Raw genomic sequence first — 19,864 nt, forward strand, 5'->3', positions numbered from 1 at the left:
CAAAGCAAGAGCCCAGGTCCACCCAGCGCGCCCGTCTGAGCCCCAGCTCGCCCGCCCGTCCAGCTTGCCCGCCCATCCAGCTCGCCCGCCCGTCCAGCTTGCCCGCCCATCCAGCTCGCCCACCCGTCCAGCTCGCCCGTCCAGCTCGCCCGTCCGGCCCCAGCTCGCCCGTCCGGCCCCAGCTCGCTTGCCCGTCCCCAGCTCGCCCGTCCAGCTCGCCCGCGGAGAAGGGGGCCCTGGCGGGCAGCGGCCTGTCACCTGAGCAGGGGAGTCCCGCCCGCTGCGCCCCCCGTGCTGAGCGACCTGTGAACAAACCCCAGCCCCGCCCGCCCCCCCCCCCCCCCCCCCCCGACACACAGACACTCACTTTCCCTCCGCGGACTGACAGGCTAATGCTCAACAGCACCGGCTCTGCCGTTGCCACGGTAACCGGCGCCCTGCAATCCCGCTGGCCTGTCGGGAGCAGATGACATGAGGTATTTACGTGTAATTGCTCCAGATGAAGAGAACGAGATTCCCTTCCTATGAAATGTGAGCGAGTCTCCGATGAGATGGGTGTTTACAGCGTGGCCGTCGGCAGACGGAGCCGGGTCTCCGGTCCCCTGCGCGCCCCCCTCCGGGCCTGGGCGCCGGGAGAGCGTGGGGGGGAGGCCGAGAGGAACGGGGCCTCCCAGGACCCCCCACCTGCCTGGGCTGGTCCTTCACTCCAAAGCCCTCCCGGGGCCCCGGTCTCTTCACTCCCCAGACGAGGGGGAGGCTGCTGCCCATTCCTCGGGTACCAGCTCCTCACGCGTCCCCTCGCTGGGCGCGGCCTCGGGACAGCGTCTCTCAACACAGAGGCTGGGCTCTGCCCGGGGCTGAAATCCTTTCTTTTAAAAAATATACTTTTATTGATTTCAGAGAGGAAGGGAGAGGGAGAGAGAAACATCCATGATGCGAGAGAATGATGGACCGGCTGCCTCCTGCATGCCCCACACTGGGGATGGAGCCTGCAACCCGGGCCTGTGCCCTGACCGGGAATCGAACCCTGACCCCCTGGTTCCTAGGTCGACGCTCACCACTGAGCCACGCAGGCCGGGCCCGGGGCTGAACTCTCAAAAGTCTCCAGGAAGCCGATCACTATCAGCAAACGTCCAGCCGCCCTCCCTCCATCCTGGGAGCCGGAGTTTCCTGCTGACGCCGCACCTCCCAGGCCAGCCCGCGACTCAGGCGTGTGCCCAGCTCTGCCAGCCTGGGCCCCGGAACCACCGCACCTGGGCGTGGCCAGCCTCCCTCTGTGCAGGACGAGAGCTCCCACGCGTGTGGGGGGGGCCTTTGTCTAACCCCCTCCCACCCCATCCTCTCAGAGCTCCCCTGCCCACTTGTCCCCTCACCCGTGGGCATCAGAAGCCAGTTAGGAAGTTCGGCTCTGTGCCGCCCGCAGGCCCGTGTTCCCAATTCCTGCTGCCGGGAAACAGATGCCGGGCCCTCGCCCCGTGAGCCGCTGTCATCGCCTGGCCCTGCCTCGACCTCCCCAGACACGAGTGCCCGCCTGCACCACACCTCACACGCCTGCTTGTCCGGTAAGGCGCGTGCTGGGCACGCGATCCTTGTGGGTGGCTGTGACGCTGAATTAGGCGATGAGAGCCCCACGGCCACGGCTCAGGGCACCGGGGACCTGACTGCACTGAATGAGGGGCTTTATCTAAAGGCAGGCCCCGCGGAGGCCAGTGGCTGCACGTTGGAGCCGCCCTTTCCGTCCCAGGACAGCGACCTCCTGCTGCACCGAACGCAGAGCCCTCCCCGTTGGCACCTCGGACAGCGCCTGCAGGGCCCGGGGCAGCGGGTGGGAGCTCTGTCCCCTGCTCTCATCAGAGCAACAGTCTCCACAAAATGCACATGACCTCACGGGGGTCACCTTCCACACACCCCAAACTCGCCATATCCCAACGGGGGCGTCCCCCTCTGTCCTGCCCGAGCTTGGCCTCCATTCTTGTCACCGTGCCTCTAAAGCGCCCCCGCTGGAGACAGGAAGTGTCCACGTGCACACGTTCAGCGCGGCCGTGTGGCTCCGTGGTTGAGCGTTGACCAAGGAGCCAGGAGGTCAGGGTTCGATTCCCGGTCAGGGCACATACCTCGGTTGTGGGCTCCATCCCGTGTGGGGCGTGCAGGAGGCAGCCAATCAAGGATTCTCTCTCATCATTGATGTTTCTCTCTCCCTCTCTAAAATCAATAAAAATATTTTTTTAAAAAAAGGAAAGAAAGCGCCCAAGCCTTAGCTGTCACTGTCACATACGTACTGTCAGTGTTTGATATATAAATGTTCTGAAGGGGAGTTCATTGATCTAAGAAATAAAATGTGCCAAGAGCCCAGGTGAGGCGCGGGAATGAAATCACTACGTGAGGGCACAACACGCTCCGCGTCCCCAGCCGCCTCTCCGGCAGGAAACGCTCGGGTGACTCAGGGTCCCCGTACCCGCCGCTGTCACCGCAGGGCAGGGCCAGGCGGGCACAGGCGGTGGCCCTGCAGCCACGCGCCTCAGTTGAACACATGGTCTCTCGGTCGTATCTGGCTCCAGTGGGTGCAGAATCGTTAGCAGCACTTGCGCTGGAGAATCTCAAGATAAAGAAAAAGGCCTCTCTGGTCCCGCAGAAGTGAACGCGCACCCCCACCTCTCACAGCGCCCGAGGTTTACGATGTAATCAGGTTCGAGCCCAGCCCCGCCCTGCGGAGAGGGACTCTCGTCCTGGAACACCGAGCCCCCCCTGCGTGTCACTCACAGGGTCCCAGGGGCGCCCCGGCCACCGCATTGGGAAACACTAGGTCTGATTTACTCATCAGTCACTTTAATCGTTAGTATATTAATGTCACATGTAACCTTTTAAATATAAATACCTTTAAGCTGAGCTTTACTGACACGGACTGCAGAGCTGGCCTAGTCTGTAGGTCCCCCCGCGTGAGAACCGGATCAGAACACTGTATGGTGAGGAGCGCCTTCTCACGCACCCACGCTCATCCGCGCTCCACGCACACTCTGCTCCGGGCACACGCTCCACGTCTGCTCTCAGGATGGCACAGAGCCACGTAGGCACGCAGCCCCGCACCCCAGCGGGAGCCTGACCAGGCCAGGCCGCCATTGTAAGAGCTGCTCCTCTGAGAGGAGTTGTGCAAACTCAGCAGGGCCAGGACCGGACGCGCTGCCGGGTCAGAGGGCTCCGCAGGGGCCTGTGCGCTCAGGGCAATGGCCCCTTGTGCCCGCCCTGCGCCCCGGCCTGGCTCCTGGGGAGAGCGCTTACACGGGGCTGCGACGGGCCGTCAGGGAACCGCGCGTGTCTGGACAGGGATCCCACTAGGCCCCACTTGACACGATGCCAGCGCCTTCGGATGGAGGGGGCGTCCGTGCACCGGCAGGCGGCCCCCCACACTGGTCCCAGCAGCCTTCGAGCCTGAAGCAGACGGGGAGTGAGCGGGGTGCCGGGGCCTGGGGTCCGTGTGCAAGGCCCGCACGGTCAGAAGAGAAACGTGCCGAAGCTGCCCTTCCCGTTCCACTTGAACTGGTTCTCGGCGACGGCCACGAACAGGCCCTGGGCCATGAGGGTGTCGTCCGCCTGCGTGATCCCCAGCTCGCTCAGCCGCTTCCTCCTCAGCTGCCCCTTCTGCGCGGAGGCGGCCACCAGCTCACTGACAACCTCGCAGTTGCCTTCCAGCTGCCCAGGGGGCCCCGGCCTCGCGCGCACCCCCCTCTGGGCCGCGCCTTCTGCCGGCTCCTCCGGGTCCTCCCCCCGCGGCTGCGTCAGGTCCTCCGGGGCCTCCCCCCGCGGCTGCGCTTTAGGGCCTTTATTTTCTGGAGAAACAAACAAAGTTAAGTCGACAAAGGAGCCCGACTGACAGGCACTCCCTGCACGTGAGCTTCCGAGCTTTCCCACCAGGGGAGGCGGCCACTGTTCGCCCTGCGTCCAGCGAGCCGGGGCCTTGCCCTCAGACACGGTCCCTGAGCCCGGACAGAGCGGCCAAGGGCCCTCTTCCCTCCTGGGACCTCCTCACGCACGGCCCTCCCGTCCCGTCGCCCTCCGCCCAGCACTGTCAGGAGCCGGGAGGCTCCAGGGTCTGGCCCCTGCTCTGACATTTAACCGTGAAACGGCCCAAGGGTCACTCATCTGTGGACTCTGGGGGGTAAATGTGTGCGTGGACCTAACCCCACGGACCCCACGGGAGAAGGAAGCACGAACAGAGATTCGCCGGAGGGAGGGAAGCCCCTGCTGAGATGGGGGCTGTGCAGCCGACCTGTGACTGCTGAGAGTGATCCCCAGCCAACAGCCAGCAGGTAAATGGAGACTTCAGTCCCACCCCCGCAGGAGACGGATTCTGCCAACAGCAGGAGCCAGCTCAGATCCTCCCAGCCCCGAACTTTCGGGTCACAGCCCTCGGGTGACACCTCACAGCGGCCTTGTGAGACCCTGGGCCACGCCCCTACATTCTGACCTACAGGACCCTAGGCCACGCCCCTACATTCTGACCTACAGAACCCTAGACCACGCCCCTACATTCTGACCTACAGGACCCTAGGCCACGCCCCTACATTCTGACCTACAGGACCCTAGGCCACGCCCCTACATTCTGACCTACAGGACCCTAGGCCACGCCCCTACATTCTGACCTACAGGACCCTAGACCACGCCCCTACATTCTGACCTACAGGACCCTAGGCCACGCCCCTACATTCTGACCTACAGGACCCTAGGCCACGCCCCTACATTCTGACCTACAGGACCCTAGGCCACGCCCCTACATTCTGACCTACAGGACCCTAGGCCACGCCCCTACATTCTGACCTACAGGACCCTAGACCACGCCCCTACATTCTGACCTACAGGACCCTAGACCACGCCCCTACATTCTGACCTACAGGACCCTAGGCCACGCCCCTACATTCTGACCTACAGGACCCTAGGCCACGCCCCTACATTCTGACCTACAGGACCCTAGACCACGCCCCTACATTCTGACCTACAGGACCCTAGGCCACGCCCCTACATTCTGACCTACAGGACCCTAGGCCACGCCCCTACATTCTGACCTACAGAACCCTAGACCACGCCCCTACATTCTGACCTACAGGACCCTAGGCCACGCCCCTACATTCTGACCTACAGGACCCTAGGCCACGCCCCTACATTCTGACCTACAGAACCCTAGGCCACGCCCCTACATTCTGACCTACAGGACCCTAGGCCACGCCCCTACATTCTGACCTACAGAACCTTGAGGACACAGAACTCCCTGCAGCGGCCCCGGAGGAACAGGCCTCCCCACCAGGCCAAGCGCCACCCTTCTCACAACAGAACCGCAGCATCGGGTCGGGGCCTGAACTCCATGCACGTCCCAGAGTCAGCTCAGCGCTGCTGCAGAGGAAGACGGGGGGCAGGAGGGACTCGGGGGGCGCTAGCGGGTGTACCTTCGGCTCCGCCCTGGGCGTTTTCTTGCAGGTCAGAGAAGATTCTAGGCTTCACCAGGACGACGCCGTAGCCCTCGTTGTTGTGTATGATGTTGTTCACCAGGGAGACTTTGGGAAGGTCGTAATGCTCATCTAAGAAGTCCTGTGACAACGAGGACCAGCGTGAGACCCACGTCCCGGTCAGCGCCGCCTGCCTAACGCCGCAGTTCCGGGCTGATCCAAACTTGGAGCAGGAAGTGGGCGCACGGCCTGGGGCAGCCGCGCATGGCCCGGGCCAGCCGAGCGAGGGACGGGCCCCTGCCCCTCAGGCCCACACTCAGGCCTCCTCAGAGCTCTGCACCGCCCGTGTCTGCAGCCCCGAAGCCCGCGTCCTGGCCCGAGTCTCCCACCGGAAACACAGGAGCCGCGGGGAGGCCCACCTTGATGAGGATGCCCTCGCGGCAGTGGTGGATCCCGCTGTCGCTCAGGGAGCACGTGCTGCCGGGGTAGATCTCCACACCAGCCCCCTGGACCGCAAGGCAAGGCAACGACAGCCCTTGTAAAAGGCAGGGCCACGGGGGAGGGTCACTGCCACCCCTTCTTAGACTCCAGCAGAGCGAACGCAGTGCAGGAGGGAGCGTTTCCTAGGAAATGCTGTTTCTAATGACGCTGCCACCGCTCCATTTCCAGGAAGCGGTCCATCATTCATCCCTCTGAGACCACACACACGCACGCATGCACACGTACACGCACACACACGCGCATGCACACAACACTGGCTAAAGTGTCAGCCATTCACTACTGTTCCACTCTCACTCTGGACAAATCCATCTTCTATCAATGGATCCATCGATGAATCCCATGGGACCATATCAAATAATGCAGAAGATACATCTGACAAAAGGCAACACACACTCATTATAAGAATTCTCAGAAGACAGAAACAGAGAATTCCCTCAACTTGGTAAAGAATGTCCACCAGAAACCAGCGACCCTTCTAGGTCATGGGCGGCCCTGAATGAATGAGTGCGGCCCCAGCACAGCCACCCTCCCCCCTCCTCAGCGGGCTGCGGGTGCCCGACCGTGTCACGGAGCAGGTCTGCGGCCACGCTTCCTCCCGTCCTGCGCGACACCCACGCCCCGCCAAGGACTGGAGCCTGGCCCCACAGGACAGGCGGGAGGCACACACCTTAGCCCCACACAGGTCCGAGGCCTTCATGACGAGCTCCGCGGAGGTGCGCACGGTCACGCCGGTGGTCTCGCACTGCAGCACGCAGTTCTCCACGGTGGTCCTGCCCCGGTGGACGACTGAGGGGACAGGGCGCGCTCAGTGCGAACTCTCCAATGCGAGAAGTGGCCCCGCGTGGCACCCGAGGGTCTGAGCATCGCTCGAGAGCTGCACTCACACGTCATTACCGGATTTACACATTCAGACACGTCAGCAATCACTGCTGTTAGCCACTAACTAACCTAAAAGCTGCTGCTTCAACACGATGACTGGACCTCCGACATGCGAAATCCAGCTAAAAAGCACTTTTTATTAAAAAGAAGAAAGTATCCGACAGTCACCTTCCTGAGCCCACTGGAGGCCAATTAACGGGGGGGCCGCGGGCCCCAGGACACAGACACTAGCGCCTCGTGAAGGCGGCTGGTTGGCATCGCAGGCTAAACTGGCAAGGAAACCAGATGGCGACCTTGGGGTGTTTTAAAAGAAAGGGGGTCACACAGAAACCCACATGGAACCGCCAGCGTTCAAGAGCAGGCTGGGACTGCTCTCTGGAATGGGCTCCCCAGGCCGGCACGCCGCGTACGTGAGTACTAACCAGCCTCCTGGGGCTCCCGGGGGCTCCGGGACTGACCTCCTGGGGCTCCCGGGGGTCCCTGGACTGACCGCCTGGGGTTCCGGGACTGACCTGCGGGGGAAGTGGTGGCCTCAGAGCCGGACCCAGCGGACACACGCACGCAGAGACCCACCTAAGATCCCCTCGACGGCATCGTGCTGGACAAACTTCATGCAGGAGATCCTCACGTCGGCGCCCGAGCAGTCCACGAAGGTGTCCCCCCTGCCCCTCTTCTCTATCACGATGTCGTCGGGCAGCCCGTAGCCTGAGGGAGAGAGCGGCCGGTAGCAGGGGTGTGGGGGGTGCGGGGCGGCGGTGCGCGGTGCAGGGCGCGAGGGCGCGGGGGTGCGGGCCGGCAGCAGGGGTGCAGGGCGCGGGGGTGCGGGGGTGCGGGCCGGCAGCAGGGGTGCAGGGCGCGGGGGTGCGGGGGTGCGGGCCGGCAGCAGGGGTGCAGGGCGCGGGGGCGCGGGGGTGCGGGCCGGCAGCAGGGGTGCAGGGCGCGGGGGTGCGGGGGTGCGGGCCGGCAGCAGGGGTGCAGGGCATGAGGGTGCAGGGGTGCGGGGCGCGTCCTAACGCGAGCTGCTCCGTCAGCTGTTGGTCTCCAGTGCCCCCTAACGCTCACGACCAGGCCCCCAGTTGCACTGAAATAAAATCGAACTCTCTCCCCACATAACTTGTTCAACGTAAGCCAGACTAGACACAACTTTCCATAAATCTCCTGTTTGCCTCCATATCAGGAACACCACCCGATAGCATCTCCGACCAGCTCAGCACTTACAAACCCTCGGCACTCACGCTGGGCCCAAGGGCTCTAAAGCATGTGACAAATACGTTTTTTGCCAACTCTACGATTCTGTTCTTCTAATATGAATTAGGTTTCAGAAAGCCTGAGCCGTTTTCAGGATTATCTAATGTTAATATCTCTTAAATAGACTGACTTAAAGTCTGACCAACAGCCCTGGCTGGTGTGGCTCAGCGGTTGGAGTGTCGGCCAGGGCACTGAAGGGCCTCAGGTTCGATTCAAGGGCATGTACCTCAGCGGCAGCTCATCCCCATCCGGATGAGGTGAGTTTGGGTGGCAACCAACCAATGGCTCTCTCACATCAATGTTTCTCTCTCTCTCACTCTCTCCTCTCCCTCCTTCTCTTCCCTTCCACTTTCTCTAAAAAGCAATGGAAAAAATATCCTTGGGTGAGGATTAACAACAATTAAAAACCTGGCAAACTGACTTAGAAGACGTTCAGCTGCCTGAAAGCCAGGCTGCCCTGTTGCCACTGAAAACCTCGGGTCTCAACACATCTGAACGTGCTTGCACGTTTCCACAACAGCCTTTATCATCAGAAAAACTTAAACGTTAAAAAAATGCCATCGTGAGAAACGCTGAGATTCTGGCATGAACATGTATTCTTAGCAGTTTAAGTATCAACCATCACCCAAGCGGAGGACGTTCTAAGCAAGAACAGCCTGCCACACGCGTGTTGAGCACCTGCACATGGCAGGCACTCGGCATGTCTCATCACAGGCGTGGCTGCCGACAGGTCAGCATCAGAGAAGCCTCCATCGTCCTCCACACTCACACCAGCGACCGACAGCCACCGCCCCGACTTGGAAATGCCCTGGGAGTGATGAGCCGCGGTTACGCGGAACTCAGAATTCCCACGCCATCTGCGGCGCCTGGGCCACCGCCCGGAAACTTCCTACGGCCCAGGCAGAGCTGGGACCCACCGCGATGTCTATTTCGAAGCCTCCTGCTGCGGGGCCTGCCCGCAGGTGTGCTAGTCACACCTCCCCTGCGTGCGTGCGTGCGTGCGGGCTCAGGGAGGGAGGACCCGGCGCACTTCCACAGAGGGCGGGGTGCTGAGCGGTAAACCAGGAATGAGCGGCCTCGCTCCCATCAGGAGCTCTGGCAAGATGAAGACAGAGACCATCGAGGCGCCTGCGAGCAGCTGCGAGGCCGCGGGGATGGATGGATGACTGTCTGCATTGCCGGCTTTATTGCCGACTTGACGGCCTTTGGTAAACAGCTGAACAGGTGCAAGTGAACCTGACACATTTCGGAAACATACAGGACCGAGATGAACGGCCGCACAGCAACCTGAAGCCAGGCTTCTCCGAGTGTGCAAAGCAGAGCACCGCGACTCCTCCGAGTGTGCGAGAACACTGCCCGGCCGGCGTGGCTCAGGGGCTGAGCATCCACCGAGGAACCAGCAGGTCACAGTTTGATTCCCGGTCAGGGCACAGGCCCGGGTTGCGTTCCCCAGAGCGGGGCGTGCAGGAGGCAGCCGATCCATGATTCTCTCTCATCACTGATGTTTCTATCTCTCTCTCTCCCTCTTCCTTCCTCTTTAATATTAATAAAAAATATACTTTCAAATAAGCTAAACTTTAAGTAATGCATCAATATATCCACATTTATGAAGTAAGATAAGCAGCATGTAAAATAATATTTTTAATGTCTTTTAAAAATATATTGCCGGAATATTTTTTATTCTAGAAACAAGATTTCCTCCCCATGAACCTCCTACAATCTGGAAAGTAGTCTTTTCTTGTTGTTAATCCTCATCCAAGGATACTTTTCCCAATGACCTTTTTAGAGAGTGGAAAGCAGGGAAGAGGAGACAGAGAGAGAGAGCGCGCGTGAGCGGGAGAGAGGGAGATGTGGATGTGAAGCACAGAGACTGGCTGCCTCACACCGGGGCCTTGGATCAAACCTGCAACCGGGGTGTGTGCCCCTGACTGGGAATCCAGCCTGTGACCTTTGGTTCATGGGCTGAGCTCTAACCACTGAGAAACCCTGGCCAGTGCCTGTGGCCTTTTCCTCCTCTGTGTGTCCTCCAACACAGGATGCCACAGAGAACACCCCCCGTTGCTCAGGCACCAGGTCGGTCCTTCATGTGTGAAATCGAGGGGCTGACACCGCATTCCCTCCTGGAGCTCCATCCCACAAGGCCGGCGGGTCCCCATTTCTGAAGCCCGTCTTGCCTGGGCACAGCCTGGTCCTGCGACCACCCACTCACCTTCCAGCTCGATGGAGTCAGCGATGGAGATGGCACCCTGCACCACGTAGCGGCCGGGACAGACGATCACCCTGTCGCCTTCATAGCAGGCGCTGATGGCCGACAGCGGGTCACTGTGGAACTAGAAGGCAGCAAGGACATGGTGCGACCCGAGGGTTTCTGGGCCCCACACTTCACTCTAAAGGGGTCCCCGCACACAGAGCATCCGTGCTGCCACCGTGCACCAGGGTGCGCCTGCCGCGTGCCGACCGAGGCAGGGCCGTCACCGCCCGCGGCACAGACCAGCTCCAGTCCCGTCGCCCTGCAGACTCGGGAACCTGAAGAGCAAGAGGGAAGCCACCCGAGCAAGGACGCTCCTCACCTGGACCTCCGTGTCCTCCGCGCCCGGCCCCTGACAGAGCCGGTCCCTGAGCAGGGCCTGCAGCAGCCCGGTCGCCATGGCGGAGGAGACGATGTGCGTGACCTTCTGGCCACTCGGACGGGCACCCTTTGCTTGGACGTTAGAATTCTTCTGGTAACCGAACACGTACCTGGAAGGAACCAGGGAGCTGTGAGCAGCACGGCCTGAGGAAAAGCCAGGAGGCCCGGCCGGCGTGGCTCAGGGGTTGAGCAGCGACCTATGAAGCAGGAGGTCACAGTTCGATTCCCGGTCAGGGCACAGGCCCAGATTGCAGGTTCGATCCCCGATGTGGGGCGTGCAGGAGGCAGCCGATCCATGATTCTCTCTCATCATGGATGTTTCTCTCTCTCCCTCTCCCTTCCTCTCTGAAATCAATAAAAACATATTTTTTTAAAAAGGAAAGAAGCCAAGCAGGGGCAGGCGAGGGGAGAGGCCCGCACCTCAGCAACGGGTTCTCGATGAGCTTCAGCTTCTGCTTGAGCTGCTCCAGCTCCGAGTACAGCTCCAGCCCCTGCACCATGGAGACGTTTTCCTGCTCCGAGTCCGCGTGGCAGGCCGACAGGCTGCTCCGCAGGTTCAGGAAGCTCCTGTAGACGCCCTCGCACTGCGCCAGCAGGCTGCGGTAGTCGGCGACCAGGCCGGAGGGGACGCGGTCCTCCAGGATGTCATAGTGCCTGCAAGTGCAAAAGCAGGCTGAGCCCCTCCCCGCGGACACTTCCGGCCACTGAGCTGGCCACGCACTCAGCGGCCCAGGGGCGGAAGTGGAGCCGCCGCATGGAATATTTTCTCGTATGTTAGATTCAAAATCTTAATAAATGGGTCGCAGAGGGCAGTCTGGGGGTGGGGAGGGGAGGGAAGTACCCCAAATAGTCTCCTAACAACCTGCAGGACGACCACATTCATAGGATGAAAGATGACAAATGATGCAAATCACAGCCCTTCCTCACAGAGCACATGGGACGAAACCACAGACAGTCCCTCGGGGAGGCCATCAGAGTCGCTCAAAACAGAAGCCTCCAGGTCTGGAGAAATCACTGCGGTGCTCACTGAACTGGAGATTAGCACCCAAGAACCTCGGGCTGGACAGCCTCATCAGCACTTACATTTACTACTAATTTACATGCCTTCCCGTCCACGCAAAGTCCTTCGATGCAAGAGGATAGCTAGCGGATGAAGGCACAGCCAGCCGAGGACTGAAGCTAACGGATGAAGGCACAGCCAGCCGAGGACTGAAGCTAACGGATGAAGGCACAGCCAGCTGAGGACTGAAGGCACAGCCAGCTGAGGATGGAAACCGATGGGTCTGAGATTGAGGGGCAATGCTGCTGTCGCTGTTAAAAGTGTATTTTCTTGAAGATGCATCAGGTCTGGGCTTCTCAACCTTGGCTGCACCTGAGAACCGCTGGGGAGCTCGGCCCCCCCGACAGTAAAACTGGGGTCCAGGAGTGACAGGTGCTTGTCAAGCTCCTGGGGGCTGTGGGGACAGGAGGGCCCTCTCACACTCAGCCAGGCTCTATGGCTCCTCTGGAAGCAGAAGCACACCCGCGGCAAGCTTACATCAATCACCACCAGCCCCGGTGTTCAAACACGAGCACAATAACCTTTTCTGCTGGTCAAGTGAACGAACAAGGTGCCGCTTGAGAACCAGGACCCTGTCTGCTGGCCTAAGCCACTCATGTAAGCTCGGCCTGGAAATCCACTTTGCAAACAGGACACTGGGCCCGAACCCCTGATGCAGGATGAGGTGTCTGACTTATGCAGATGAAGACTCACGCTCTGAAGCCAGCCCCTCAGCCTTCCCCGTACCCGCCGGGCGGCTCGCTCCTCGCACAGGGACACTCGCGGTCGGGAAGCGCAGCCGCTGCGTCTCGGGCCACAGCCTGGCACCGGCTCCGATGAGAGAGGAGGAGCCTGGCCGTGGTGACCCCTGAGTCGAGCCTGCTGAGCGCTGCCGACCTTCGCCCGGGACCTTCGCACAGCGTCTGCCTGCCTGGGCACTCCAGCGCCTCCCCCACGGGCGTGTCTCCTCCGTAACTAGAAACACCTCCGGGCCCGCCCGTGGTGCGCAGGTGTGTGATCCCTTCCTGTGCTCACATGTGCGTCCACCCTCATCACAGTGCACCCCAACCCCACAGGCACTGCCCTGCGCAGGCCCATCGGAACCAGGAAACACGAGCTTCTCCAAGGGCTGACGTGGCACTGAGCCCACCACGGCCAGCCTCAGGCACTGAGACCAGCAGCCACAGCCCTCCCCCAGGGCACAGGCCTCCCCCAGGGCACAGCCCTCCCCCAGGGCACAGGCCTCCCCCAGGGCACAGCCCTCCCCCAGGACCCCCAGTGAGCCCCGATCCAGACTCCGCACACTCTTCTCTGACTACCTTCGACTAGACCCAGAGGGCGGCCCATCCAAGCAGCCCACATGTGACATGCAGGGCTTGCTGCCGGGATCGTGCGCAACCAAGTCCTCTCTCAGCCGGGAAAGTCCTCCCCACACACTCCTCTCTCCTGGGAGTGCCCCTCTCATTTTATTTACCGTTCAAGGCCCACCGGTGGGAAATGAGTGGTGTTCGAGCGCCACCTAGTGGACGGCTAAATGCCACACTTAGCAAGTACGGACAGCTATTCGAGCGGAATGACGGGTAATCGGGGGCATTTTTGTGTGAAAGGGCTTTCCCTACCAAAGTATGGTTCTCGAAGAATGTGAGCAGGTGTTTTGGACTCGGACTCACTACTACTAACATTTTCACCGCACGTCCAATAGCACTGAGGACGGAGCCGGCCACGCGCCTCCAGGTGGGCCTCGCAGGCGCCCTGCTGTGGGAACTGACACAAAGCCACACCTTCCGGAGCACGGAGGTCTGTGAGTCAGCTGCTTCCACTGTAGTTCAAGTAGTCTTTGAAGTCAACAAGAAGGGTTGTTTGTAACACATTACCTCAAGTTTTATACAGATTTGCAAAACACTGAGCTGTTAACAGAGATGCTCTTGAACTCTCTGCTTTAGACTCGGTCTATAAACACTACCAGTAGGTTTCCCCACACGGACAAGCTTCATCGCAGAATTGCCGACGAGTGACAATTCTGTACGTCGCCGGCCTGTATCTGTCTGGGCCCCGGGAGCACACACACACAGGAGAAGTTAACCCACGGGCAAGTTAACCCATGGGTCAAGTTAACCCACAGGTCAGTTAACCCACGGGTCAAGTTAACCCACAGGTCAAGTTAAACTACAGGTGAAGTTAACCCACGGGTCAAGTTAACCCACGGGTCAAGTTAAACTACAGGTGAAGTTAACCCAAGGTGAAGTTAACCCACGGGTCAAGTTAACCCATGGGTCAAGTTAAACTACAGGTGAAGTTAACCCATGGGTCAAGTTAACCCACGGGTCAAGTTAACCCACAGGTCAAGTTAAACTACAGGTGAAGTTAACCCACGGGTCAAGTTAACCCACGGGTCAAGTTAAACTACAGGTGAAGTTAACCCAAGGTGAAGTTAACCCACGGGTCAAGTTAACCCACAGGTCAAGTTAAACTACAGGTGAAGTTAACCCACGGGCAAGTTAACCCAAGGTCAAGTTAAACTACAGGTGAAGTTAACCCAAGGTGAAGTTAACCCACGGGTCAAGTTAACCCATGGGTCAAGTTAAACTACAGGTGAAGTTAAACCACAGGTGAAGTTAACCCAAGATCAAGTTAACCCACAGGTCAAGTTAAACTACAGGTGAAGTTAACCCACGGGTCAAGTTAACCCACGGGTCAAGTAAAACTACAGGTGAAGTTAAACCACAGGTCAAGTTAACCCACGGGTCAAGTTAACCCACGGGTCAAGTTAACCCACAGGTCAAGTTAAACTACAGGTGAAGTTAACCCATGGGTCAAGTTAACCCACGGGTCAAGTAAAACTACAGGTGAAGTTAAACCACAGGTGAAGTTAACCCAGGGGTCAAGTTACCCCACAGGTGAAGTTAACCCACAGGTCAAGTTAAACTACAGGTGAAGTTAACCCACAGGTCAAGTTAACCCACAGGTCAAGTTAACACACAGGTGAAGTTAACCCACAGGTCAGGTTGAACCACAGGTCAAGTTAACCCACAGGTGAAGTTAACCCACAGGTGAAGTTAACCCACAGGTCAGGTTAACCCACAGGTCACGTTGAGCCACAGGTGAAGTTAACCCACGGGTCACATTGAGCCACAGGTGAAGTTAACCCACGGGTCACGTTGAGCCACAGGTCACGTTGAGCCACAGGTGAAGTTAACCCACGGGTCACGTTGAGCCACAGGTCACGTTGAGCCACAAGTGAAGTTAACCCACGGGTCACGTTGAGCCACAGGTGAAGTTAACCCACAGGTGAAGGTAACCCACAGGTCAGGTTGAGCCACAGGTGAAGGTAACCCACAGGTCAGGTTGAGCCACAGGTGAAGTTAACCCACGGGTCACGCTGAGCCACAGGTGAAGTTAACCCACGGGTCACGCTGAGCCACGGGTGAAGGTAACCCACGGGTCACGCTGAGCCACGGGTGAAGGTAACCCACGGGTCACGCTGAGCCACGGGTGAAGGTAACCCATGGGTCACGCTGAGCCACGGGTGAAGGTAACCCACGGGTCACGCTGAGCCACGGGTGAAGGTAACCCACGGGTCACGCTGAGCCACGGGTGAAGTTAACCCACGGGTCACGCTGAGCCACGGGTGAAGGTAACCCACGGGTCACACTGAGCCACAGGTGAAGGTAACCCACGGGTCACGCTGAGCCACGGGTGAAGGTAACCCACGGGTCACGCTGAGCCACAGGTGAAGGTAACCCACGGGTCACGCTGAGCCACGGGTGAAGGTAACCCACGGGTCACGCTGAGCCATGGGTGAAGGTAAAGGTCGTAAGTGAGCACTTACAGTCTCAGTCGAGGCTCCACACAGCGGACAAAGTAATCGTACTCGTCCTCCTCCTCTTCATCCCAGCTCCTCCAAATGTGCTGGTAGAAAAACCTGCAGCGGAAATAGTGCCGCTCAGTCCAAGCCCTGGCTCCCGGCGGGGGCTGGAGGGCGCAGCCAAGGAAACCCACAGCTCCAGCCCCTGCAGGAGAACTCGCTGGGCGGCCTGCTCTTGTGGCCGCGGCCACAGCCCTCCTGAACCGGCCGCGGTGCTCCCAGCGCGGGCTCTGCGGGCACTTCCTCTGACCTGAACTAGTCACTGGCGACCTGTGAGGAGAGGAGAGTGGGGCGCAGGAATTCTCTGTACTTTTCTCATCTTTCTCTAAGTCTGAAGTTACCTCCAAAGCAGCATTTTAAACATTTCTTCACATTTTTTAAATGTAAAAACGACTCCCCTGCCCTAGACCGTTTTAAGCACTGCAGCGACCGCTCGCAGCTTGAGGGCTGAGTCTGGGGCGGCGAGGACAGACCACCGCCCTGGGCCCAGGCTTGGGCTCGAGGGCCGCTTCCCCCGGCGCCGCCCACCTGACGTGCTCGATGGCCAGCGCGGTCTGGTCCAACGCCCCGGAGCCGTCGAACACCACCCACAGCTCCTGCAGGGGCAGCCGCTGTCCCTTCAGCTCCAGGAGCTCCCGCACGCACTCCACGGTGAAGGTGCCCACGTGGGACTCGCACAGGCAGGGGTCTGTCAGCCGCACCACGGCCTCCAGGGCTGTGAAGTCCACGTCCGTGACCTCAAAGTTAAACAAGGGGCTCAGCACACGGGAATCACGTGGAGAGGCACACTCACACTGCCCGCGGCTGATGGGTTTAACATCAAACGGGAGCGGAGCGCCTCCTGCCCTCAGTCAGAGGATGAACAAGACGGGCGTGGTTCTGACCCACATGGAGCTTACACTGTAATGGAGGAAACAAACCGGCAAGACGGTGGCAAGTACGTGGCAGAGAATAACTGGCAGGGGTGGGAGTCACTTGGGAGCCGCAATGGAAAGAGTGAAGAGCGGGGAGGTGCCAAGGGCCTGTGGCAGAGACCAGCTTGGCAGCTGCTGGTGCAGAAAGGCCGTTTCCTGCCGGCAGCAGAGGAAGGAAATGGCAGCGGTCGGGGAGCAGCAGGAGCAAGGCAAGAGAGGGGCAAGGAGACAGGAGGGAAGCGCGGGGAAGGGGCCTGCGTCTGAGGGGCTCTCCAGTGGGAGGAGCCGGAAGGCCAGACCAGGCCTTTGGTAAAGGCATCGGAGGTTTTAAGCCGAAGAGCACAGTCCTCTTTTAGAGCAATGACTGATGGGGGCGTGACTGATGGGGGCGTGACGCCAGGGTGGGTATCACAGCCTAATTGACAGGCCTGAGCTGCAGCCCAGGATGTTAGCATAACCCAGAGTGAAACGCTCCCCTCCGCCCCCGCCCCCTGCAGCCTGGGCCGTCCCTGTCCACAGGAGCCACACCATGTCCTGTATTTACACTCCCCGGTGTCACCTCTGAGTTTAACAGCGTTTTGTGGTCCAGTTAACACACACTGAGCTAATGTCACAGCTGTCATTAGAGTGCAAATTCCGTGGAAAAGGCCCAGTCGGTGGAAAAGCGAGATTGCTTTCACGAGATGAGCAGCCTATCCACAGATTTGCCAGGCAGAACACCAGGCTGGTTTCTAAAACGCCTATTTGGCTCAAGCTACTTCATGGGCTGCCACTGAAGTAAAAAATAATTACCTGAAACCCCGCTGGCTTCACGATGAGACCGCGTCCTATCTGAGGGTCTCAAATCCCCCTCCACTTGCTGGGTGCCTCCTCCAGGTCCCCCTGCCTGAAGACCCTGGGGGGTCGGCCACCCCGACTCCCGGGCAGCTCCCCGTCAGGCGTCTCTAAATGTGCGAACTTCCCACACTCTGATGACTGATGTGAAAGACACGCTAGCTTCATTCAGCTCATAAACTTTAATTACAAGCCAGGCTTTGGCAACAACAGCTGGAAGGGAAGCGCTTTTAGCGAGAGAGGAAGGGGAGCCTTCACAAGGGCATGAAACTTACCTCCACCAGCACCTCGAACACGTTGGTGTGCCAGACCGCCCGCCACCCAGACGGTTCCAGCACCTTCTCCAGGAACTCGGCCGTGAACTCTCTCACCTCGGAGGCCTTGCAGTCGGCTGCACAGAGAGGAAACAAGGCGGGCACTGAGGCTGCGCCCGGCAGGGGGTGGGCAAGGCCACGCATGCAGGCAAGCCTGCACCAGACCCAGGGGGTCCAGGGCCCACTGGGCCCGAGACAGACAGCGCCTGGGACGGAGAGGCTGAGCGCGGGCGGCTCACCGAGGATGTAGTCCTGGTAGGCGCTGAACCGCTCGTAGAACAGGAGGTGGCCGGTCTGGAACATTTCCGGGAAGTGGGTCTTCCCCTGCGGCACGAAGCAGGGCAGCCGGGACCCCGGGCTGTCCTCCCGGCTGCAGTCGCTGCTCGCGTCTCCGTCTTGGGACGAACCTGAAGGAGCCACCCAATCAGCGGCCCAGTGGCCCGGCCCTTGGGGCTCACAGGCCGCCTCCCTGTCTCGCCCTGGCTCGGCTCCCGCAGCCCAGACATGCTGTTCGCCCCGTCGCTGAAGAAGCCGGCTCACTAGAGGGAAACACGCCTCAAACCCATGTTCTCCTTCAGACAGCCAGACCCTGAGCCCCCCAACCCCCCACCCCGTCCCCACTCCCACCCCACCGCCAGGCCTGTTTCAGAGCTTCCCCAGGAGGCACCTGCCACTGAATTAAGTGGAGGTCACTGAGGTCTCCTTTAATAAAAGGCTAATATGCAAATCGACCGAATGGCAGAATGACTGGTCGGACCACCAGGGGCAGACGCTCAGTGCAGGAGCCGCCCCCAGAAGCCAGGCTCAATGCTGGTGAGCGCAGCAGCAATGGTGGGAGCCTCTCCTGCCTCCTCGGTAGCGCTAAGGATGTCTGACTGCCGGCTTAGGCCCGCTCCCCTAAGCCGGCAGTCGGACATCCCCCTGAGGGCTCAGGCCCGGCTGAGGGACCACCCCCCAAGTGCACGAATTTCGTGCACCGGGCCTCTAATATTTATATATTTATTCCAGAGAGGCTGGCCCAAGGCAGACAGACCTTCCAGGAAAGCAGTCATGTGCCCGGGGCATGGCCGCACACTGGGGCCTGCCTGTCACCCCGGGAGGTAACTCTCCCCAGAACCCCGTTTCCGTCCACAGCAGAGCTGTTTCACAGATGAAGAGTTCTGGGTGGATGGGGTGGCGTCCGTGCAGCTGTGAGAGCACGTACCCCCGAGACCCGAACACCCAGGTGAAGGTGGCAGGTGTCACTATGCTTTCACACCCGCCACTTGGACCCGCCCCCCGGAGGGAGGGACCCCGCAGCCGCCCAGATGGGGAAGTGAAGCGTGGGGGGGGGGATGTGAGCCCGTGGGCAGGCGGGTGGGCGGTGGCGGCGTTAGGCCCACCTTCCCTCTCCCTGGCGGGGCTCTCTCCATCACAGTCCACTAAAGGCCAGCGCGAGCGGAGCCAGCTTCCGGTGGGACCTCCCTGGGGGGTGGGGGAGGGCCAGCGGGGCCTGGGTGCTGGGCGCCACCTGCCCGCGGTGCTGTGAGCCGTGGCCGAGGGGGAGGGAGGGCTGAGCAGAGACCTGGGTGCTGGGTGCTGGGTGCTGGGCGCCACCTGCCCGCGGAGCTGTGAACCGTGGCCGAGGGGGAGGGAGGGCTGAGCAGAGATCTGGGTGCTGGGTGCCACCTGCCCGCGGAGCTGTGAGCCGTGGCCGAGGGGGAGGGAGGGCCGAGCAGAGACCTGGGTGCTGGGTGCTGGGTGCCACCTGCCCGCGGAGCTGTGAGCCGTGGCCGGGGCCCGCTCCGCGTCGGGCAGGGCAGCGGCCACGGGCTGCCGGACACGCGGGGCGGCTGACACGCTGGCCGCGCGCGGGGCCCGGGGCCTCGCAGCCTCGCAGGGCGGCCCCTCGCCCGGCCCGCCGTCCGGAGGCGCCTCGGGGGCCGCGGGGGCGGGTCCCGGGCGGCGGGGGCACTCACCTTCCTCCAGGGGCGCCGGCGTCTCCTCGGCCGCCCCGCCTGCGCTCCTCGGCCCCGGCTCCGGCGGCCCCGGCGGCTCCGGCCCCAGCCCCACACCCGCCAGCAGCTCGTCAGCCATTTCAAATGCCCGCGGCACCGCCCAGCCCGGCGACGTGAGGACGCAGCGATCCTGATTGGACAGCGGGCCGCGGCGCTCGGGCCAATCACAGGGAAGCCTGCGCGCCCGCCCGCCCCCGGCCCGCAGAGGC

At 60.8% G+C, this 19,864-nt stretch overlaps 1 protein-coding gene across 1 annotated transcript; it reads right to left on the reverse strand.

Moving 5' to 3' along the window:
* Nucleotides 1–2,812: 2,812 nt before the first annotated feature.
* SHCBP1 (SHC binding and spindle associated 1) lies at nt 2,813–19,734 on the reverse strand (the record flags this gene model as incomplete). The annotated part of the gene is made up of 13 exons (XM_081107986.1): nt 2,813–3,824; nt 5,436–5,577; nt 5,855–5,941; nt 6,604–6,722; nt 7,389–7,520; nt 10,273–10,393; nt 10,634–10,802; nt 11,113–11,346; nt 15,561–15,653; nt 16,125–16,333; nt 17,620–17,735; nt 17,898–18,065; nt 19,617–19,734. The coding sequence occupies 13 exons, from the start codon at nt 19,732–19,734 to the stop codon at nt 3,490–3,492; spliced, it is 2,043 nt and encodes a 680-aa protein (XP_080964112.1). The 3' UTR covers nt 2,813–3,489.
* Nucleotides 19,735–19,864: the final 130 nt, after the last annotated feature.

The sequence above is a fragment of the Myotis nattereri genome, assembly GCF_964212035.1.
Source record: "Myotis nattereri genome assembly, chromosome: 15".
NCBI classification, from domain to species: Eukaryota; Metazoa; Chordata; class Mammalia; order Chiroptera; family Vespertilionidae; genus Myotis; species Myotis nattereri.